This window comes from Pectinophora gossypiella, chromosome 17, assembly GCF_024362695.1.
Source record: "Pectinophora gossypiella chromosome 17, ilPecGoss1.1, whole genome shotgun sequence".
Classification (NCBI taxonomy): Eukaryota; Metazoa; Arthropoda; class Insecta; order Lepidoptera; family Gelechiidae; genus Pectinophora; species Pectinophora gossypiella.
The window spans coordinates 6,793,374-6,813,767 of NC_065420.1; the positions used below are offsets into that span (position 1 = coordinate 6,793,374).

The 20,394-nt window shown below is 35.0% G+C and overlaps 1 protein-coding gene and 1 long non-coding RNA gene across 3 annotated transcripts in view; one reads left to right on the top strand and one right to left on the bottom strand.

Annotated features, from left to right (window-relative positions):
• LOC126374301 (tyrosine-protein kinase Src42A) overlaps positions 1–20,394 on the bottom strand; it is a 62,300-nt gene that overhangs the window by 12,566 nt on the left and 29,340 nt on the right. For both annotated transcript variants that reach the window (XM_050020840.1, XM_050020839.1), the window contains exons 2-3: positions 17,003–17,124; positions 10,808–10,971 (exon numbers count right to left, since the gene is read on the bottom strand). In XM_050020840.1, the coding sequence (XP_049876797.1) occupies positions 10,808–10,971; positions 17,003–17,124 (286 nt within the window). The remainder of the gene's footprint in view (positions 1–10,807; positions 10,972–17,002; positions 17,125–20,394) is intronic.
• Positions 18,813–19,535, top strand: LOC126374528 (uncharacterized). Its single transcript, XR_007567448.1, has 3 exons — positions 18,813–18,827; positions 18,936–19,156; positions 19,239–19,535. It is a non-coding gene; the product is annotated as an uncharacterized LOC126374528 (long non-coding RNA).

Genomic DNA, 20,394 nt, shown 5'->3' on the forward strand with positions numbered 1-20,394 from the left:
GTCATTTTACCTTATGTTTGTTTGGTATAATGACTATCATTACTTATATTTCCGAAACATTTTGCCTTTTTTGGGCGTTCCCGTATCTGTATATTACATTACATATTTTTTCTACAAGTTATCTATATATATTGAATTCTTCAGTAAAACTACTCCTGCGTCTCGCACTGGTGTCGATTTGTGCAACCACCAACTTAATTTTACCTTAATTTGACAGGATCAAAACTATCTGTATCTCTTTCATGCACGTATTGTAAGTGAAGAATAGCAATAATATCAACCTAAAATTAGGTTATATCAGTGTCTGCCCAAGGCACCGGTCTGTCGTTTCCATATTTAAATATATAGCGATATTTCAAAGTCCACTCAGCGTTGTGTATAGTCGATAAGAATCAATCAGACGTACTGGCGACAACACGTCATTGTATCGGATGAACGCTGCATAAATGCGTACAGAGATAAGTATAAAGAGTGTTGACGGGATGAAATGCGTGAAATTTGTAAACATTGTCCAATTCGGGTGAACTGGTTGCATTGTAAGTACAATGAATCTTTGTTTGCAAGTTCTCGAAACTGAGGATGCGTTATTCGTGAAGTAGGTATGAAGAAAACATTGGTTGTCAAATGATAAAGAATCTATCAAATGAAAATAAGATGAGAAGTAGAATCTGATGATTCCTCTGAATTCTGATTGATCTGATGATTGATTGAAATTTGATGATCTGATGATAACCACCGGACAACCAAGAGTCTTTATTGTGACACCTCATTCGTTAAAATCTGATAAGTTATTTAGAAGTTAGGAGGGAACAGACGTGCATACATACATACATAGCGGTCAAACACATAATGTTCTTTTTGTGTTTCGCCACAGTCGGGTAAAAACGTGAATCTGATTAACAATAGTCGAACTTGAATGAAAAAAGCTACTTAAGTAGCTTTTATTACATTGTTTATAAAGATCAGGCGGATGAGAAATTAATTACATTTTTATACTAAAAACGAGTTCAATATTTCCTTATGTCTAACCTGTCCCTTGATATTATCAACTAGCTTTTGCCCGCGACTCCGTCCGCGTGGCGAGTTATAAAAGAAAGATCTTTGTGTGTGTGGGAGAAAGGTTAAAAGATGAACTTGTATTTGCCAATTTTAATATAAATGTTAGCCGTCGCATCAAAGTGGCTGCACGTTATCTTTTAATTATTTGTGGCACTGCCTGCCCCATTCCTGACATTATGCGTGACTTTATATATGTTTTTATGTATTCTATATTCAACTCAATAGAGCTCAGACAGTGATAAAAGTTTCTCGTTTTACTTTCATATTTTTAGGGATGTATTTTAATACACATACATAAACTCTCGCCTATTTCCCACCGGACAGAGACTATGGAATTCCATTTATAAGTGTTGAAAAAGAATAGTTTTTAGCCTCTCAAATTCTTAGTAAATAAACACAATATCCGAGTACAACATTATTCTCTTAAAGCGAGGCACGTCCCTTTAATGTTGTCAACGCTACAATGGCATGGCTCTACAGGAATATGAGATATGGTATTTTTAATTCGCGCCACGTTGTAACACGAAACCGGTGGGTAGTGACCGCGACCGTCGTATATGTGCATGTCACGCTCTGCTCCACCCACTACACGTTGAGGGTTGCCAGGCACATGCAGATTACTCTTCATGAATTCATTCACTATTTTAATGTTAAACATGCATAAGATACATAAATAGCTTAAACACGTCCCGCTGGTGGGCACACATCTCCCCTTCCACAGTTCCTTATCCAGACATGTCTTGCCAGTCCCTTTCAAAGCTTGCTTTTACCCCGGTAGGAAATAGGGGTGAGTTTAGGTGTGTATGTACATGTACCTATTTACCTATTAAGTACCTAAGATTGGCTTTTTAAAAATGACGGAAGCATAAATATAATTTAAAAAGAGTAATCTACATTCATTGAATGCCTGTGTTTTTAATATCTACTTAAGTTTGAATTTATTTCATACCATGTGGTATCAGCCCTCAATCCAACAACACTACAAGCCTTATCAGGACCATTTGCTTGTTATACCTATCAAACCAAATACATTATGGGTTATATTTTTTAATATAAACAAAGATACTCACATTCGCTAAGGAGTTTTGCTATAAGTGTTAGAATCGTGTTGTAAATTCGTATACGTTAGGTTACGTAGATAGTATAAGTTTGTTCCCTCAAATTAAGATGCTATGGCTGTTCAAATAAAGTGCAATATCGGTTTAAATCGGTTGTATAGTGTCGTTAGACGCCACGGATATTTTTTTTACAGAGCTTAGTTGTTTATTTGTCGAGGTCTATGCACCGATTATGAAAAAATGTAAGGTACTTACTAAATATTTTTCTTTCAATGACAGTTACTCGTATAAATATCACTATCAACGACACTTCATACAAAAACAGGATTATCACCTTTTCGGCTGGCTTGTTTTAAACAATGAAAAGGTGTTCCTGTATGAGGCCTGTGGGGCTAACATACGCAACGTGATAAAATGTTGTCACGGTCATTTTATCGATTCTGACGATATAATTATGTCCTTTTGTCGATTGGTGCTATATGTGAACCCAAATAAGACATGTCATTTTGTCAAAATACGAACAAAATCACGTGACACGCATGATAGGGAAAAAAAAGTTGAATCGATCAATAATTTTATCACCTTGCGCATGTTAGCCCTGCTGGAAAAGCCATTGGATGAAGTATTCACGGGATGTTGTATATAATAATAATACCTCAGTCCACAGTCTCCTATATGCCCATTCATTACTAAAATGAAATAAAAGATAGACATTTACTAGGCAATCGTGTAATATCGTGTTCTACCCTAGCCCATATTGTCATTAAACATCAGGTTAAATGTTGGTTAACATGTACCTGTGGATATAATATAGGTATTATAACCAAAACAAATAAACCCATTATATTTAATGAACTTTAAATTAGTACAATGACCTCCTTAAATGTTGTGACAATTTCAAGACGAATTGATTTTCCTTATAATAATCCGGTATTTAGATTAGGCCTCTTTACATCGACAATTAAATGTCAATCTTTCTACTTTTCTGGCTTGTTCCAAGAAGTTATTATATTCTTATTTTTATCAGTATTTATAAATATTTTTTATCTACATTTTAACAAGTAATGAAAAGAGTAATTGCAGGGCAAGTTTTGTAGGAAGTATTGTATTGGGTTTCAAAGCCACAACACCACTTTTATTTTTCGGTGCAGAAGTTTTATTTTTCAAAAAGCTGTTGAGCGTGTTCCTTTGATTAAATTTTGCCTGTTTCAAAAACCAATATTGTTGTTGGGAAGTCAGTTCTATAACATATTTGCCGGTAAGTAAAATAAGGTTATCGTAAGGTGGTAAAATAACGTTATGGCTGTTGATGTAATCCGCGAGCCGCTATTGCAGAAAGTGTGAATTGTTATACAACAATTCATCATATTGAATCTAGGCGTCTGTGGCGAAGCTGAAGTGAAAATACATTGGGAAACCGCTGTGATATTTCGTGTTAGACAACCACAGGCATGCATCAAAACGATGACTGGAAGAATCTTTATCATTTCCTTAAATTACTTCTTACAACATGTCCAGTACGTTTCGATCCCTAGGTATCTAAATATTCACCGCTCTCACCTACCTGATTTGAAGATCGTGATAAAATGAAATTTACTTCTGTTAACATTAATAACAAAATTACGTCAAATTTAAGTTAGTGACTAGTTCCGAAGTTTAGGCGACAGGTCTATGCATAAAGTTTCAAAGTAATTCAAGCTGTGCATCGCTAAATATTGCACACAGTAATCTGGTGCTGCAACCGCGGACTAGTTGGGAAACTACAGTTTGAAGTTACTAACTTAACGAGATTTTTTACGATTTAATGGTAGCGTGTAAGTGCGAGCGAAACACAGTCTGCGCACTCTCCCCCTTACTCTTCAACAGCTTACGGCAACTTCAGATTAAAGTAAGACCCAGAGGGGTGAGGTTGGCACTTGATATGAATTGGTGCGGGGGAGAGATTTACCGTTCTATACGTAGTATTATTCTTTATTCTATGCTTTAACTCACGGCCGAGATTTATAACTTTTGTGGGGGTAGAGCCTAAATTGACTCCCCCGATCGCGTTCCCAATTTTCTTACTACTGTACTAGCATCTGTATTACTAACTCCCTCATTCAGCACTTATCGCTATCGACCCGCTAGGGTCGATTAATTCTTTCAAATATTTTTCTTCTCAGACGACGCCCTGAGCCGAGGTTCGCGCCCAACTGGGCACCCTCAGGCCTGTTGTCTTAAACGTTGTACCGGGTGAGAGCCTTCAGCGCTCCCCATTTGTCCGGCCAAGTAGTTAATGCCATCTGCGGCCAATCTACGATAAGTCACGTCAAATTAAAAAAAAAATGTATTACTAACTTTGAAATCTTTTCGGACACATATTTGTGCACTTGTAAGGATTGGATTACGATTGATATTTATCACCAAACAAACACTCGAACTTCTGCCGTAGGGACAGAATCGTCCAGATTAGGTTAACGCGCACTAAACAAAACGCATTTCCTTTAGTTTATTGAGAAACCTATAAAACAAACGGCACAGCTAACGGGCCGTATTGGTAATAAAAGTATGTTGTACATTTCAAAGTTTCAAGCACTATTAATATTAGTATTCTACTTATGGTAAGTAAACTGTGGTGTAAACATAATTGGAATAAGACTTTTGTGTTAAAACTATTAACTTACAATACAATATAATACAAATATACTTTATTGCACCAAAACACACACATACACGCACTTAGTATGGAACATTGACACACAAGTTAAAAATAAAGTCATCACTCTAATTGGCATAATTAAAAATGATAACAAAAAGTAAAATGACTATTGGTGGTTGAGTATCTACGGTTACGAGTACTCATATGTATACACTTTGAAACCATGTCACATTAACTTTTTTGTAAATGAAACCGTAAGTCTCATTAAATGACAAATATGATAGTGCGACAAGGTTCTAAAGTGGGTACATGATATTGTTCATGACTGTACATAATCTTTCCCTAGTTCACGTACCTAAATGTAATATACATTCGCACGATGGAAAGTGTATTGAGATATTCGTCACATTAATTACTTCAATATGTCTTCGAACACCAAGACGAACTTAGCAGTAGTAAGTTCTTGGTGTATTTTTGTTCAGTAGTTATACGTACTCGTACAATAAAGCAATTAAAATCACATCCGTAAATACGTACCTTGGTAACAAAGGCGGTGTAAAAAGACGTATAATTTGATTTTTATAGTTTCCAACGGATTTTATGCGTGTTCCTATAATCTTGACGTGAGCAAATGATCTGTGAGGTAAGACTCGAGTCTTACTAAGCGAATATAATTACATAAACTTACGCAAATATATCCTGTTGAGGTAGGCAGGTCGTTGAAGACGCTGGTCGTTTGTCTATATAAGGCTAATTGTGGTATTTGTACAAACAAATATACTAAACTTAGCTGGTGAGGTGAGGAGTGGGTATGTAGCTATATACTATACGCCTTTGCCTACCCACTCGGGGATACAGGTGTGATGTAATATATAATCTATAGTCTATATATATTTCTATCCATATATTTTGTCTATATCCATAGTTATGCAGAACTCAAAATTCAAAAACTAAAATAAAAATTATCTAAAATCAAAATCAAACACTGATTATTTATTTATAGTGATAGGTTTCTATGCTACCCATCATTTATTTATAGGTAATATATTTATCACGAAAATCACAACGTGTTTCTTTTTAAGTACTTATTTAAAACAGAGAATCTGTTTCATTGTCAGTGACGAAAAGACACTCTTGCACAGTTCTTTTGTTGTATTAAATTTTACCACAGTGTAAGGAAGACAATGTTTTTGTTACCATTAAGATCCAATTGTAGATGCATTGTATTATAAAATTGAAGTTAAACATTGTAGAACAAAATCCTTCATTAGATGAGAAGCAAACAGTCGGACTGACGACTGAACAATAACACTCATTATGATTGTTATGCTATGACAATTAATTTACGTCATTACATTTTCATTTTTTATTACGCTTTAATCCATGCAAGTATTCGCAGTATCTTACTTTTAAGGCCATGAATTAATTATTAAAAAAATAATTGATGGATGAAATTGACACAACACAAACAGCATATATATACGTCCAACTGCTAGGTACAGCCTCCTCTCAATCAAACGGAGAGGATGAAGGTGATCGGTGATTGAAAAATGTGTTGTACTATAAGTAATCATTACTATTAAACTTAAGATTATGTATCCTATAATTGGGTAGTTTCCTAGGTCAAAGATAAATTATGAAATTCTGATTAGTAAATAAAGACAGATGTAAAGGTGACAAAAAACGTTTTCTTTTTTCTATTTAACTTATTTATAATTTTTAATAAAGAAAAATGTAATAAGTACTACATTTTTTCACGAACAAATACACCTTTTAAATCGTTAGGGTCTGCACCGTAACCGCGCCGCGGATTATATCGAGGGTTTCCGCCAATAGACGCAGCCAATGCTATCTACGTAGATAGACTTCGTACATCGGTCGAAGTCCTCGATAATTCGGGGCGCGCGGCGTGGTTGCCGTGCAGGCCATGCAGATTATAATAATGAGACTTTGTCGTATTATAAGAATTATGTACTTATGTAATATGAACTTAGAATCTATTATGTGTTAACCGTAGGAAGGTTGGTATTGTAGTAAACAATTTGTTATAATGATAAAATCTGCATAGGTAGCGACGTCTTGTTACACAGCATATTATACTATATTTATATCATTGACGTCTTGACCATCCTGAATACATTGTAATGTATAATGACTTACGATGTCATAAATCAAACAAATCTGTTCCCATGATCGGGAGGCCTCGGGTACGAATTCCGGTGGGGATAGATCACAATGGCCTTACAAATAAACCTGATGTATCTTTTTATACCGAGCATAAACTAAGAATAAGTATAATCTCAAAGTAATAATAAATATACATAAACTTATTTACGTGTCACTCATTGTGACGTAGATTTTCGACTCGCAAATGAAATATAATAGAGATTTAAATAATTACCTATTGTAAACGGACGACTAGTAACTGACCAACGTAGTAATAAAAAGAGTATAAAGATCACTTTTCAATCTTAGTCGACAGAAAGAGTTTTATGGCTATGTAATTAATTGTGTCATTCAATTCATTGGCGTCTTATGTGTGTATTACGTTATGTATTACTTTTGACGTTATAAGCACGAGGTAAGTCTAAAATGACGTCCTTGTAATTAATTACAATTAGTGACGTATTGCGCATGCGAACATAATTAAGATTGACGTCTAATTTCAAATTTACTGCCTCAAACGTGGAAGAAACGTTGAGAATCATAAAAAAATATTGATTAAGGCTAGGTCGTAAGGCCCAAAGTCCTTTTAAAATCCAAATCCCATTGTTTAACTATTGCGTCTGGAAATCCGGGCCTTACGAGGATATAATTGTATGTATACCTTATACACTACAGAAAAAAAGCAGTGGAAAATGATGAGTCACCAGATAATTGCGCGAAGAAGGAAAGAATTAAAATATAAATAAGACAGTTAAAAAAAAGTGATAACATAACTCACTATGTGGGCTGAGCCACAGGGCATCAAAAGCTATTAAAAAGAGATGAAGATAATGACGAAGAAGAAGAAAATATAGAAGCCATAGGTAGACCTATTTAATATACCTATTTCATATTATTTATCAATAAACCTAGTAGATATAAAAGAATACCACAGCAGTAGTGGAGATTTCTTGCGATCCTGCGGTTTCCAACATTATTGCCATATCTCACTAACGATAAAACAAATTACATTTCATAACCAGTTAGGCCTATTTCTAAAATAACTTGTGGCGTGAAACAAACATTTAATGTTATTAATTTATTAATATTCGAAAGCTTGGTGGATCGTGCCACAATAGGAATATTTAAATCGATTATAGTATTAGCGAACTCGATAATGGTGTTTTCTATTTCATTGTAATTATGATAACGATTTTTTGATTGATGCAATTTATTTTTTAAACTCTTGTCATAAAAACAATACCAGTAAGCGAGTTTTGAACCCGTAATCAATTCAAACACCAAAACTCATATTATAATTTATGTAATTATCGTTATAATTAATGACAATTTCGTCAAGCAAGAAGTATCATAATAGGTAGGTGAAAACCCTTCGAAACTCAAATGATCGAAGCGCTTTCTGATTTTAAGCCATAAAAACTTGTTGGTAGCTTTCAACAATAATCACATCTAACCAATGATCCAATACGAGGTAAAGACATGTTCAATCAGCAATTTGCAATGTCTCGTTTAAAGCAAATGACATCACGGTAGCGTTTACACCCGCGCCGTGTGACAAATTGATTCAATGGTTGTTGGTTACAAAAGCCCAGCATTCAATGTTACAGGAATGTCAAAACTAAAGCAAGAAACAAAGAGATGTGTCGGACAACGTATTGCGTACACGCATCGGCCACAACGAAAGCGGGCCATATTGTCCTTGGCGACGACGGCGAGGCTTAAGCTGTATAAAACTAGAACGATTCTATAACTTTATTTAAATTTAAATTACATAACATTATAGCCATTCTAATGCAGTAGTAAAGTATCTCTGTAATAAATGTAAAATGGGATAAACTAGAGCGCAGTTTATTATCACACATCCTTCTAGCGTCATTAAAGAAGAATTCATAAAAAATTGCATTTAATTGCTACGTGATCTAGTGCGATTCGCTGCGGACTTTTTATCCGTTCGGAATTTTATTTACACGTGTTATGATGATATATGATTTCCCTTCTAAATATTCCTCGAGTGACACATATCGTGCGTAATAAGATAAATTGTTTACGGCTCAATAATGCAGAAACAGATCAAGGAAGGGAAGGTCTTGAATGCTATGATGACAAAGTAAATAGCGGCTGCTGCAAGAAATGTTAAGGATGGAAAATGCGTAATAAATAACGAAGAGAAATGTTAATAGGAGTAGAGTAAAATATCATGCGGCTTTGTCCAGGAAGGCAAGGTCCTTGCGTGAATGTAAAGCATCTTGGACCCGGACTCGCCTCCACATTTCTCACGGCGCACAAGCTGCCCATCGGAAACTATAAATTTTATAGTCGTTCCGATATTGAATTCTGCAACTTATATGCCCTCGTAAGTGTGAATAACAGGCATGTTGCATAGTCTGATCACAGGACCTTGGTTTGACAAGTATTATGATGGAGTAACGAACGTTACAACATTTACAATAATAAGACGAATTCGGTAAATTTTGTGTGAAGGCCGGGTCATCCTAATAGGTTAAGTCTTCCTTATGAATCTAATAGCAAGTAATATGAAGATTTATTATAAACTGCTACTTTATTGATCTATCGTTCATTAATGGACCATTGTCTGCCGAGGTTTCCAGGTGCATACCAGGAGGTAGATGCAGCACGTATAAATGAATCAGGGCAGTGACGTAACTGCAAACTATGCGAAACCAATAATCAAAAATAGTGCTGTATTAACTAATTGTTTGTTTGTTGACACATCAGAACCTGCTACAATTCATAAGAAACGTCTTATGAAATTTTATTTGTAACGTCATCTTTATACACATATACGAGGAGAAAGTTTTACAAATCTTTAGTAATATCATTACCATCTCTCTCCATAGCTTTATGCCGTTTGCACGACAGTAGTTTGAGCCCTTTATAAAAAAAAAAAGTTTGTATATTTGTGAACTTGTTTGCAGGAAGTAACCGATTATGAAAATTCTTTCCCCTGGAGAAAGTTACATTATTCCTTAGTGCTATATTTGATAACCAAACTCCACGCGGAGTCGCCAGCGGAAAGCTAGTACGTAGTACGTGCAAAACTTAATGGAAATAAATTTGTAAATATGGCACTGTACACCTAGAATCTTTATCAAGTACTAAATAACCACAACTAAATCGTCAGATAAACCGCATTGTTTAATGATGGAACTATCGTGATGATTTACATTACTCATGCAATAATTCTGACATCATCTTTAGAAATTGACTATTTATAGTTTTTGCTTATATTGTTATATTCAGAAACCTCGAACATCACGTATTAATGAGTAAAAAAACGTTTCTATTGTGACTACAGGGCGATTCATGGCAAGAAAATTGCAAAATGGAATGATAAAAATAAAACAATAGATGTCATATAGGGGGCTGTAGTCATCGATTGAATTAGAAAAATCTAGAAGTGTCCTCAGTTCAATTACTTTTATAGCACCATAGAGATTTACGAGTAAGTGCACTTACGCTAACTAAAATCTCATTGTACTAAAAGTTCATTGGTTGAGATATAATGGTCGCATTTAATTGTATTAGACGGATATTTAAAATTGACTTTTGAATTATAACTAGGTATACTACTATTGCCGTTATAGAAATTCATGATTTCTTGAACTGAAGCTTATGGAGTTGATGGATGGTTGATGTAGTGGGGAGAGTGGGGAGAGACCAAAGAAGAAAACATAAAAATAATTAAATATTTGCTAAATATATGTTTTGTGGCTATGCGGCCTAAAGGACACTCTCACTAAATAGTAGAGACAAAAAAGTTTAACCCACGGGAATCAACAAGATACCTTGATCAATCAGATAGTTGCATACTAACGAAGTATATATTTGTTGCGCAGAAGTTATAAGTAAAATTGCAAAAGCTTACCTGCACGCAGGGCTTGTTGAGCGAGACGCAGAGGCCATCGGCGTCCTTGCTGTAGTGTTCCACCAACTCCTGGAGGGTTCGGAAGGTGGTGCGTCTGGCAATGAAGAAGCCGCCTTCGTCGAGCTGTCTGATGCGGTAGTGCTTCACCGTGTCGCCGTCTCGCACTGTTGAAAGGGACCAATTGATTAGTTTTTGAGGCATCTTCTATTGTGTGGGTTGTGAGTACTTGTGAGTGAATTACTAACTTCATGGCTCATGTAACGCTATATACTTACTAACCTGGTAGTTAGCGGGGTTTTTGAGTAACAAATTGAATTTAGAAGAAGTGTACATGATAGTCGTTTGCGTTCATATCTGTTTTCGTATTAACCACTATGCGTACCAATACTGCGCACATAATTCAGAAAGAATCAAGTGCATTATCTATTCTTGCTGCTCTACTGTAGTTGGTACAAATTCACCGAGATTCGAGATATTAAGGTAAGTAAATCAGTCAAGTGAATTGCAATTGAAACCACGAGCGGATTGATTTGTAAAATTGTGGTGACATTTAAATTGGAACAAGTACCTACCTATGATTAATTTTATTGTTCGTTTCTTAGAATATGAAAAAAGTCTTAACAATGAGTAATATAGAAAAACTGATTAAATTACAATTCAGTCCAAAGGTGAATACGTCAATAAGAAATTTGCATCGCTGCTAATCTATCGTCTATGCATATCACTAGAGAATAACCATGTATATTAAACACGGGGTCTCCAATGACTCATTGAAATGTAAACAATCATACATAGTTCGGTTACCCTGTTCAGTGTTTGGTAAGTAACATAATAGTTATTGCAAATGACGGAGAACGGTTAGCACGCGACCCAAATGAAATGGTTGTTACAAAATATCAACACTACCTGTGTTTATTTTGTGTTTTATTAGATTACAACAAGTGTTTCGATTTAGTCGTATATAAGAAATAGACGCGATAAACCTAATCGAGAATACATGGCGCGATAGCTTTGGTGTTTACCGGTGGGCAGAAATTCCTAAAATACAGCTTTCCTTGTCTTATGTAGTCGGATCATGAAAACCTTACTTTTTGTAATGGCATATTAAGTTTATTAGGACGCATAGGATTTAGGTGCGTACGCGCCATGCTTTATTCACTTTCCCAATAACCAGAGGTCATCCGTGTCATGTAGTGAGACTTCTATCGGGCTATACAACTTTACCGATTCAATAATCAGATATTTCTTCTCAATAGAATGCCAATAATGAGTATGAAATATAATCGGTTGAGCGAGCTAAAACATAACATTTAACAAAAGCAGACAAACTGAACTTCTTATAGTAAAGTATTCGGAAAATGTAATAATTTTTAAAACCTATGTATATGCAAAAGTGACAGCTGTTGTGTTGGAATGAAGATGTTGCGTTTGTTCGTAGTTAAGAAAACAATTACCACTTCGAAGTTGTTTTTTAATGCATTTTTTTTTATCTAGACGTGTCTATTGAATGCATGTTTTAAGGTGACGTTTTTTTTTCTAAGTAGCTGTAATGGTGTACCATTGTTTCCTGGTTGGAAAAACAGAGATATAAAAAATACTATGTATACTTGTATCGATATGCGATTATCTCAGTACTATCAAAGGCAAATTCAGCTAATAATTAGTTATTATTCTTCTAGAGCCAATAGTAGGAAGTATGATGTGATTATTTGCATTTTTATCATGTGATTAATTTGTGTGAGCTTCATGGCTAGATTTAAAAAATATAAAAAAGTGCGCAACGCATCATTATACACTTTTAGTTCCTTGCTGATGATCACACACGAAAGGAAAAAAAAATCTTCATGCTTATCAAATAGGCATGAACTGTTTTAGTAATAGACTAGGGGATCGTATTCATGTCGTAATTAAGATGATAGATGAGTACGTCAGTCATGTGAAATATCATGTTAAAGTTTGTATATTAATACCTAAGTACATAATGGGTTCATTTAAACCTGTCATTATACATTATACATCATGCACAATTTATGAAAAAAAAAAAAAAAAAACTCAATTGGATTTTCCATGCTACGACGGCGGCATAACTGACATGAAGGCTTGATAAATTAGGTATATTTGAGATAGTGTAGTAATCACTAGAGTATATAATTTAATTAGCAAAACACTTGGAAAGGCCAATGAAAAGCAGAGGCTAGCAGAACTTTCATTGATTGAGAAAGTGGTTGAGAAAATTTATTCGAACCATTGTAATAGAGAAATGAGGTTTTATAACGAGGCTGGTGTTGCGGGAGATTATGATTGCAATAAAACGCTATTTGATATTACGACATTTACACATATACCTGTAGGTAGGTAGAGCCATGTTCAAAAATAGAAGTATACATCATCTCCATAGCGTTCTCCCGTTTTTCACAGGGCTCGCTTACCTAACCTGAAGATTTGACAGGTCCGGTTTTTTATAGAAGCGACTGACTGCCTGTCTGACCTTTAACCCGCAAAGCCCAGTACAGGTCAGGTCACATACCTCCGAAAGCATTTCTCGGGTATGCGGGTTTTCTCACGATGTTTTGCTTTGCCGCCGATAATAATTTATGATCCAGTTTGAAAAATATTTTAAAAATTATAGGTTTAGGTCCTCCCGCTGTAACGACAGTGAGACCCCAGCGTTCTTTCAACTGGGCTACCACGGGTCGGAATAAAAACAATATTATATAGCTATTTAAGTCTAATTATTGTCAAAAAGGTCGTGTTAGACCGGTAAACATAATAAACAACATGAGTTTTTACTAGCTTATCATCTTGTCAGTTTCTAGTTAGTACCATTTATAAGCAATACAAACATTTAGAATATTCAGTATCAGCAACCTTTGGATTCACAAACCATCTATCTATCGATAAGACTTTGTCGCATTCATACCTTTTCTTTAAAAAAATATACAAAGATGACCACGCAATAGTGAAGTGATTATAGCGGAAAAAAATGTATATATGAAGATGATTATTATCATGTACGTAAGTAAATTACTCTCGTCGCAATAATAAGGTGTTTAATTATTTATCATAACATATATGGCTTATGTGCGCTTATGTGCGCTAAGTGGTTGACGATAAATTAAGGAAACACGGTTTTACTGTTATTTTACAGTACGGAAGTTTGCCAGTTGATATCTATCGGATGTTGATAATCATGTTTATCGTTGATATAAAAAAAACAGATCCAGGAAAATAATTATTACAAAGTAACATATTATATTGGCGAGTTGACAAAATTAAATATATGTACAAAAACTAAGCCTGTTTCGCGGTCCTATACATAACATAAATAGCCTATATACGTCCCACTGATGGGCACAGGCCTCCTCTCAATCAACCGGAGAGGGTATGGAGCATACTCCACCACGCTGCTCCACTGCGGCTTGGTGGAGGTGTTTTTACGGCTAATAGCCGGGACCAACGGCTTAACGTGCCCTCCGAAGCACGGAATGAACTTACTTTTTCGGACAATCAGGTGATTCAAGCCTGAAAAGTCCTTACCAAACAAAGGACAGTCTCACAAAGTGATTTCGACAATGTCCCCATCGGGAATCGAACCCGGACCTCCAGATCGTGAGCCTAACGCTCTTACCACTAGACCACGGAGGCTGTTTGTGTTTGTGTTTTTTTTTGTCCACCCTTATAGTCTGAAAATGTATACCTACATTTTATTTATTTACTTAATTGAAAACTAACACCCAAAAACTGAACAAGCTAAGTAGGTATATTTTGTTTTGCCTAGGACCGAACCTTTCACTTACATAGTTAATTGGGTAAACAAATATTGATGCTGTTAAAATTTGGAAACTATGTATATTCAGACCCAGACTGTCTTATTATTTAAATGTTTTACGTACGCTTCTCCATTCAATTTGGACTTTGAGTCGAAACTTGAAATGATCATTTATTTTTAAATAACAATTTGCTGACAAACTACTGGCATTTATCATTGTTTGTATTTTAAATAATGTTTATTATTATTTTCGTGGTAACAAGAAGAGCGAGAATAACGCTTTCCAAGGTCAAGAATCACAAAGGATTTGTGAAATTAAATCTTGGTGTATAATTAATTGTTTATCTAAGAACTTGTTGCATATTTCCGGTCACATGAGTGTGACACGCACTACATTCTATAGCGCACATTGCACAATACAAGAAGCCTTCAGAGAATCATGTGGTATGAAAAGTATCCGCAGAATTAACTGCCCCTGTTATGTTAATATTGTGTGGCGCAACTCTGTCGCGTGCAATTGTCTGATGCTTCATTATATGGATTCTTTCAAGCGGCGACTCATTGAAATGCAGACATCAAGCTGGGTTGCTACCTGTTCAATATTTGCTATGCTAGTTTTGAGTTTTACTTCGAATCTACACTATTACAATACAAACTCGAAAGCTGCCAGACTTAAAAACAACTTTTATTATTTCGAAAGCGGTATAGGGAATAACTAACCTGCTCCTCTGTGAATAATCTTTTATAATATTATCGTATTGCTGAGGATGTTGAACACTAATATATGCAGTGTAATAGATTGTTATTACACAACAACAGAGCATTAGCTTGCATAAATGTGTAACACTTTTAATGTTATTACATCTTAATTCAGTACCACGCCGCAATTTCCATAAATAAGATAAAACTAGAGTACAATAATGGCCGTGCTATTTCTATATTCTCTCTGGTTATTTATAACAGTAATTATAACAGATATAGAGTCGCGGAGTTGCTTAGTGTGTGTTCCCACGGGCTAGACATGGCCGCTTAGAAAAACATAACCGGTTTAGCATCGGGATAGTTGCTCTGTTCGAGAGACCCTTCTGAGTCTGAACACGTCTACGAAAACGTTAGAGTGCACACTCTGCGAAATAAGTTTTCGATGAGCTGTTCGCCCATATACATACCAGAATTTCTCGCAAGTCGTAAGTTGTGCGTTAGTCGTAAGGACGACGTATGAATGTAAAGCAGTCCGCAGGACATTAACATTTTAAAATCCACGCATAAAAGAAATGACTTTCATTTTCATAACAAAATGACAGCAGAAAGAGAGAAAGACGTTTTGGGCCAGACAATTTTCTGTAACAATGTATGAATAATCCAGCAAACCCACGATGATGCTCGACCCACATTTCATTCAAATTTTTTCACTTTAAACGATGGAGATTAAAATATTTCTCCTTAATACCGTCACGTATGTCATTAGGATCATTTTACGTGTCATTATTCCAACTTTCTTCAAACCTGATTGTCTGACCTCAAACATTCCGAAACATGCAGTCGCAGAAATAATAACGCTTAATATCAGTTAATCACTATGTTTCGATGCTAATTACTGTTGTAATTAATTAGCAATCTTCTTTGGGGAAATACATAGTTCAGATAAAATCTTGTTGAAAATTTAAAAACGAAGTTAGTAAATAATAAAAGAAAAACATTTTTGGTGTTGATGGGACAAAAAGGGTTGTTTGGATATGAAAGGAAAATATTACGATTTGATTTTTTCAGGCATTGTTCGCTATCGCAGTATCGAATGTACCAATACTAAACAAGATTTTATGTGCAACAGTTCACCTATGGATATTGTTATCGACCCAGAGATGATTGTGGAGCCTTCGGAACGATTTTGAGTTTCAGGAAACTGTATAATTGAATGAATTTACACTGTTGATTTACCCCCTCCGGTTGATTGAGGGGAGGCCTGTGCCCAGCAGTGGGACGTATATAGGCAGTTTATGTTACACTGTTGATTTAACACAGGATTGCACTATTCTTGTCCTGATTGCTGAAATATTGTGTGTAGCAATAGTTACATGTAAGACATGTTGATTGCATCTTGATAAAGATGATTTTGAAACACAGACTATGATCAAACATCTGATGTGATAAGTTCATATACATTTCATGTAATTTAATGAACAACCTCCAAATGTTTTTTTTGGATCTGTATAATGAATATTTCTGATTCATAGCTAAAATCACATGACTCCCAAGTCTTGCAGAAACAATAAATATTTAATGGCTGACTTATTCATTTATTCCTTTACGGTCTTGATACTGTCATATTACTTCATAGGTGCTTAGTAATATTTGTATAGTATTTGGTACCAACCTATAAACCTAGAAAGAGATTTTAAGATGTAGGTAAATGTTTATGGACTAACCTGACAAGGAGAAGTCGTTGTGGCGACTCTCCGAGTCTCTTATAAGGAAGGCGCCATGTTCGTTCTCTGGTAGAAGCAATTTCTTCTCCGCTTCGATTCGCTTTATCTTGCGGAAGTACCATCTGTAAAGAAATAGGTAAATTTAGTAATAAATCCTCATTTCCACGTAGTATCATATGAGGTATCATCGAATGGTTGGCATTATACTTAATGATGAAAATGAAATTGATTGTAATGAAACCTTAAAACTGCTTAGCAAACTTAAGTTTAGGGTGATAATAACATAAATTATACGCGGATTCATACTGAATAATTGAAATCATAATCTCAAGACAGTTTTACTACTGTAGAACAATATACTTTCGAAGAGTTTTATGGTGTTGTAAAACAAGCTCATGATAATGCTTTGCGATGTGAATGAAAACTGTTGACTTTATCAATGAGAATCTTAATACTTATACTAGGCAAGTTAAACAATGAAGAACACGGTATTATGACGATCAAGTTGATATGTTGGGGTGGTAGACTGGGAGTGAGTCATTGGCAACGAATGAACCGTTCTGTATGCAGGCAACGTGCGACGTGAGAGGACCGACAAAGCCCGTACCTGATACAGAATTGTAGCCAGGAACAGGAATGTTAGGTTCAATAGGCTTAAAAAAAAACAATAAAATATACGCAAATGACTACTACAAAAATCGTATACAAGACTTGCTGCAGGACTTCGCAATTTTATACAGGCGGCTAGATTGGTTGAAAATGAAAGTACTACAAATATGTAAAATATCACTTAAAATACGACGCATCAATAAACTGGTAAGCAAGTAAGTAAATGTTTTCGAAGAAAAAAGGAAGGTAATGAATTACAACCTAAGCAAGCCGTTCCGGCTCCGGATTTCTCGACTGACGATCCTGACTACGTGCCTGAGTTCTACATGAACAATGAATCAAATATTGTCACCTTAGAAAATACTTGTTATGATTATTTGGTACAGTAAATAAATTCGATACAGTTTAATCACAATGTATGCTCACCTTCTAAACGTTTAAATGTTTAGTTCGCAATCACGAGCGCTCGGTCTGGGGGGCTACCGGCTAAGACGAAGCCGATTCAGATTGGAGCAAATCGAACATCGATTTGATCCTGTCGTACCGCGTAAGCAGCCAAGATGGCGATCCCCGATTCGTGACGTCACATGAAGTTCGGCAAGCCGATTGAACGAATGATTTCAGTACTTTTGACACTAAATCGCTACCGCGTAAAAAATCGAAGTTCGGCGCCTGAAGCCGATTCCCATTGGAAGTGTCAGTTGAAGCCGGGCACTTTTCAGTAACCGTGATCAATTTTAATTTCTTATTTTCACTGTTTTTCAACAATATTAGGAGCTATTTACGGTGGGCGACAAATTTTAGGAACATCTTAATCAATATAAAATTGATATCGGCGTGGATTTTCGTGTTTAAATACCTAAATACAGTGTCATGGAGATAGTCGTTTTATGGGCTGCTGCGGAAGAAAATGTCTTCAGAATCTTGAGCAAATCGATTGCAGGATACTTCAAGAGAAAAGCCAGTATATACTTCTCACAGGTACATCTATTTATAACATTATTTCTAACAAGTGGCTCAATGTTTACAGAGGAAAAGTTGCTGAACTTACTAGAAGCGATTTTTGATCATTTCATACTTATCTAGTTTGTTTTGTTTCAGAGAGTAGCTACATTAATAATTTTAGATTATCAAAAGATGCATTTCGGACTTTGTATCATGACTTAGGACCATATCTGGAGGTCCAATGCTCTATAACTGTGCAATCGACTTTAAGGTAGGTGGTTACTATATTATGTTATATTTTACCTTATATTTTGATAATTAAAGTTATACTACAACATTACATGAATCCAATATAATATCTGTATGTTATATATTACAGTGACAAATGCTCTCAAACAGCCTGCCATCGTGAGATAATATATCAAGTTTCCTCGGACAAAAACTGAGCATGTAGAAGTCTCCAGAGGTTTTAATGACAAATTTGGATTTCTTGGAGTACTTGGATGCATCCACGGCACACACATTGCCATTATCCAACCTCACAAGTGGGAAGAGGCCTTCTTCAATAGCAAGTATTACCATTCATTGCATGATATGTTGGTAAGAATCATGCCTTTAACTAGCTACATTTATTTTGTTTTGATTCTTACGATTGAGTCGCTAAAAATATTTTAATTTTCAGGTTTGTGATGGAGATATGTGCATTACATTTGTGATGCATCCAATGGGAGTGTTAGTGCTAGACTGCTAGCCAAGATAACCATATTTGGAACAACAGCACTTTGAGAAGGGAAAAGGAACATCTCCTTAATTTAAATATGTTTAAGTTCATTAAGTGGACTTGTGTGGTCCTTGAAATGTAAATTACAAAGTCAGTGTGGTGTAATCAAAAGTGGCAGATTTGTTATTCAATAATACAACATCTAAACAAACCTTTCTTTATTGGCATCAAATAAACTATTTTCATTACGCAGATTTATTTATTTTGTGTTATTACATAATTTGTTTCATTGCACCCCTCTCATTAACCAACCTATCTCTCAAGTAGATACATTTTTCTAATCTTGTGTCCATTGTGCTTAATAAAGTAGTTTATCCATCTATCTTTAACTTGTAATAAATAAATCCATTTATTTTGTATAAATACAAGCTTGCGGGGCCTTATGGGGACTAGACTATTTGTAACGTGTAATAGTATAATCAAAAAAGCCCTGCGGGTGGATCAAAGAAATGTAATCAATTAGAACATACTACAAATATAATATTGTTCCCAATTCTTACTATAATATGGAAATATAAGTTAATTGCATCCAACATCTTCATCAATACACCTATACAAATCTTTTTATTAGATAGTAGTTGGCAAGGAGTGGGTGTATAAATATACTATACACCTCTGCCTACCCCTTCGGGAATAGAAGCGTGATGCTATATTATTTTTGTTTCAAAATAGTTCTTGGTAAAATGATATCTAGTTGCTTTGTCTTTAATGTACTTTAATGTTACGCCTAGACAAACTCACTTAAATAACATGACCAAACTTAAGTATTTTAATTAAATACAACTTCACTTAAATAACATAAATGGAGTACTTATACTTTAGCTTAAATATTTACATACAAGTTTATTGAATACATATGTTTTTACTTAAGTATTTTAACTTAGTTTCTCTAGTGTCTTCGTTCTTGAGAATTGTCATGCTGCTATTCTTTAACCTGTAATAAATAAATCCATTAATTCATATAAAATACATGCGAAATATAAACAGTCACAATATGACAAAGTTTTTATGACGTCTATCGTGTACATTAGTAATAGTCTTTATAGACTAGTTATAA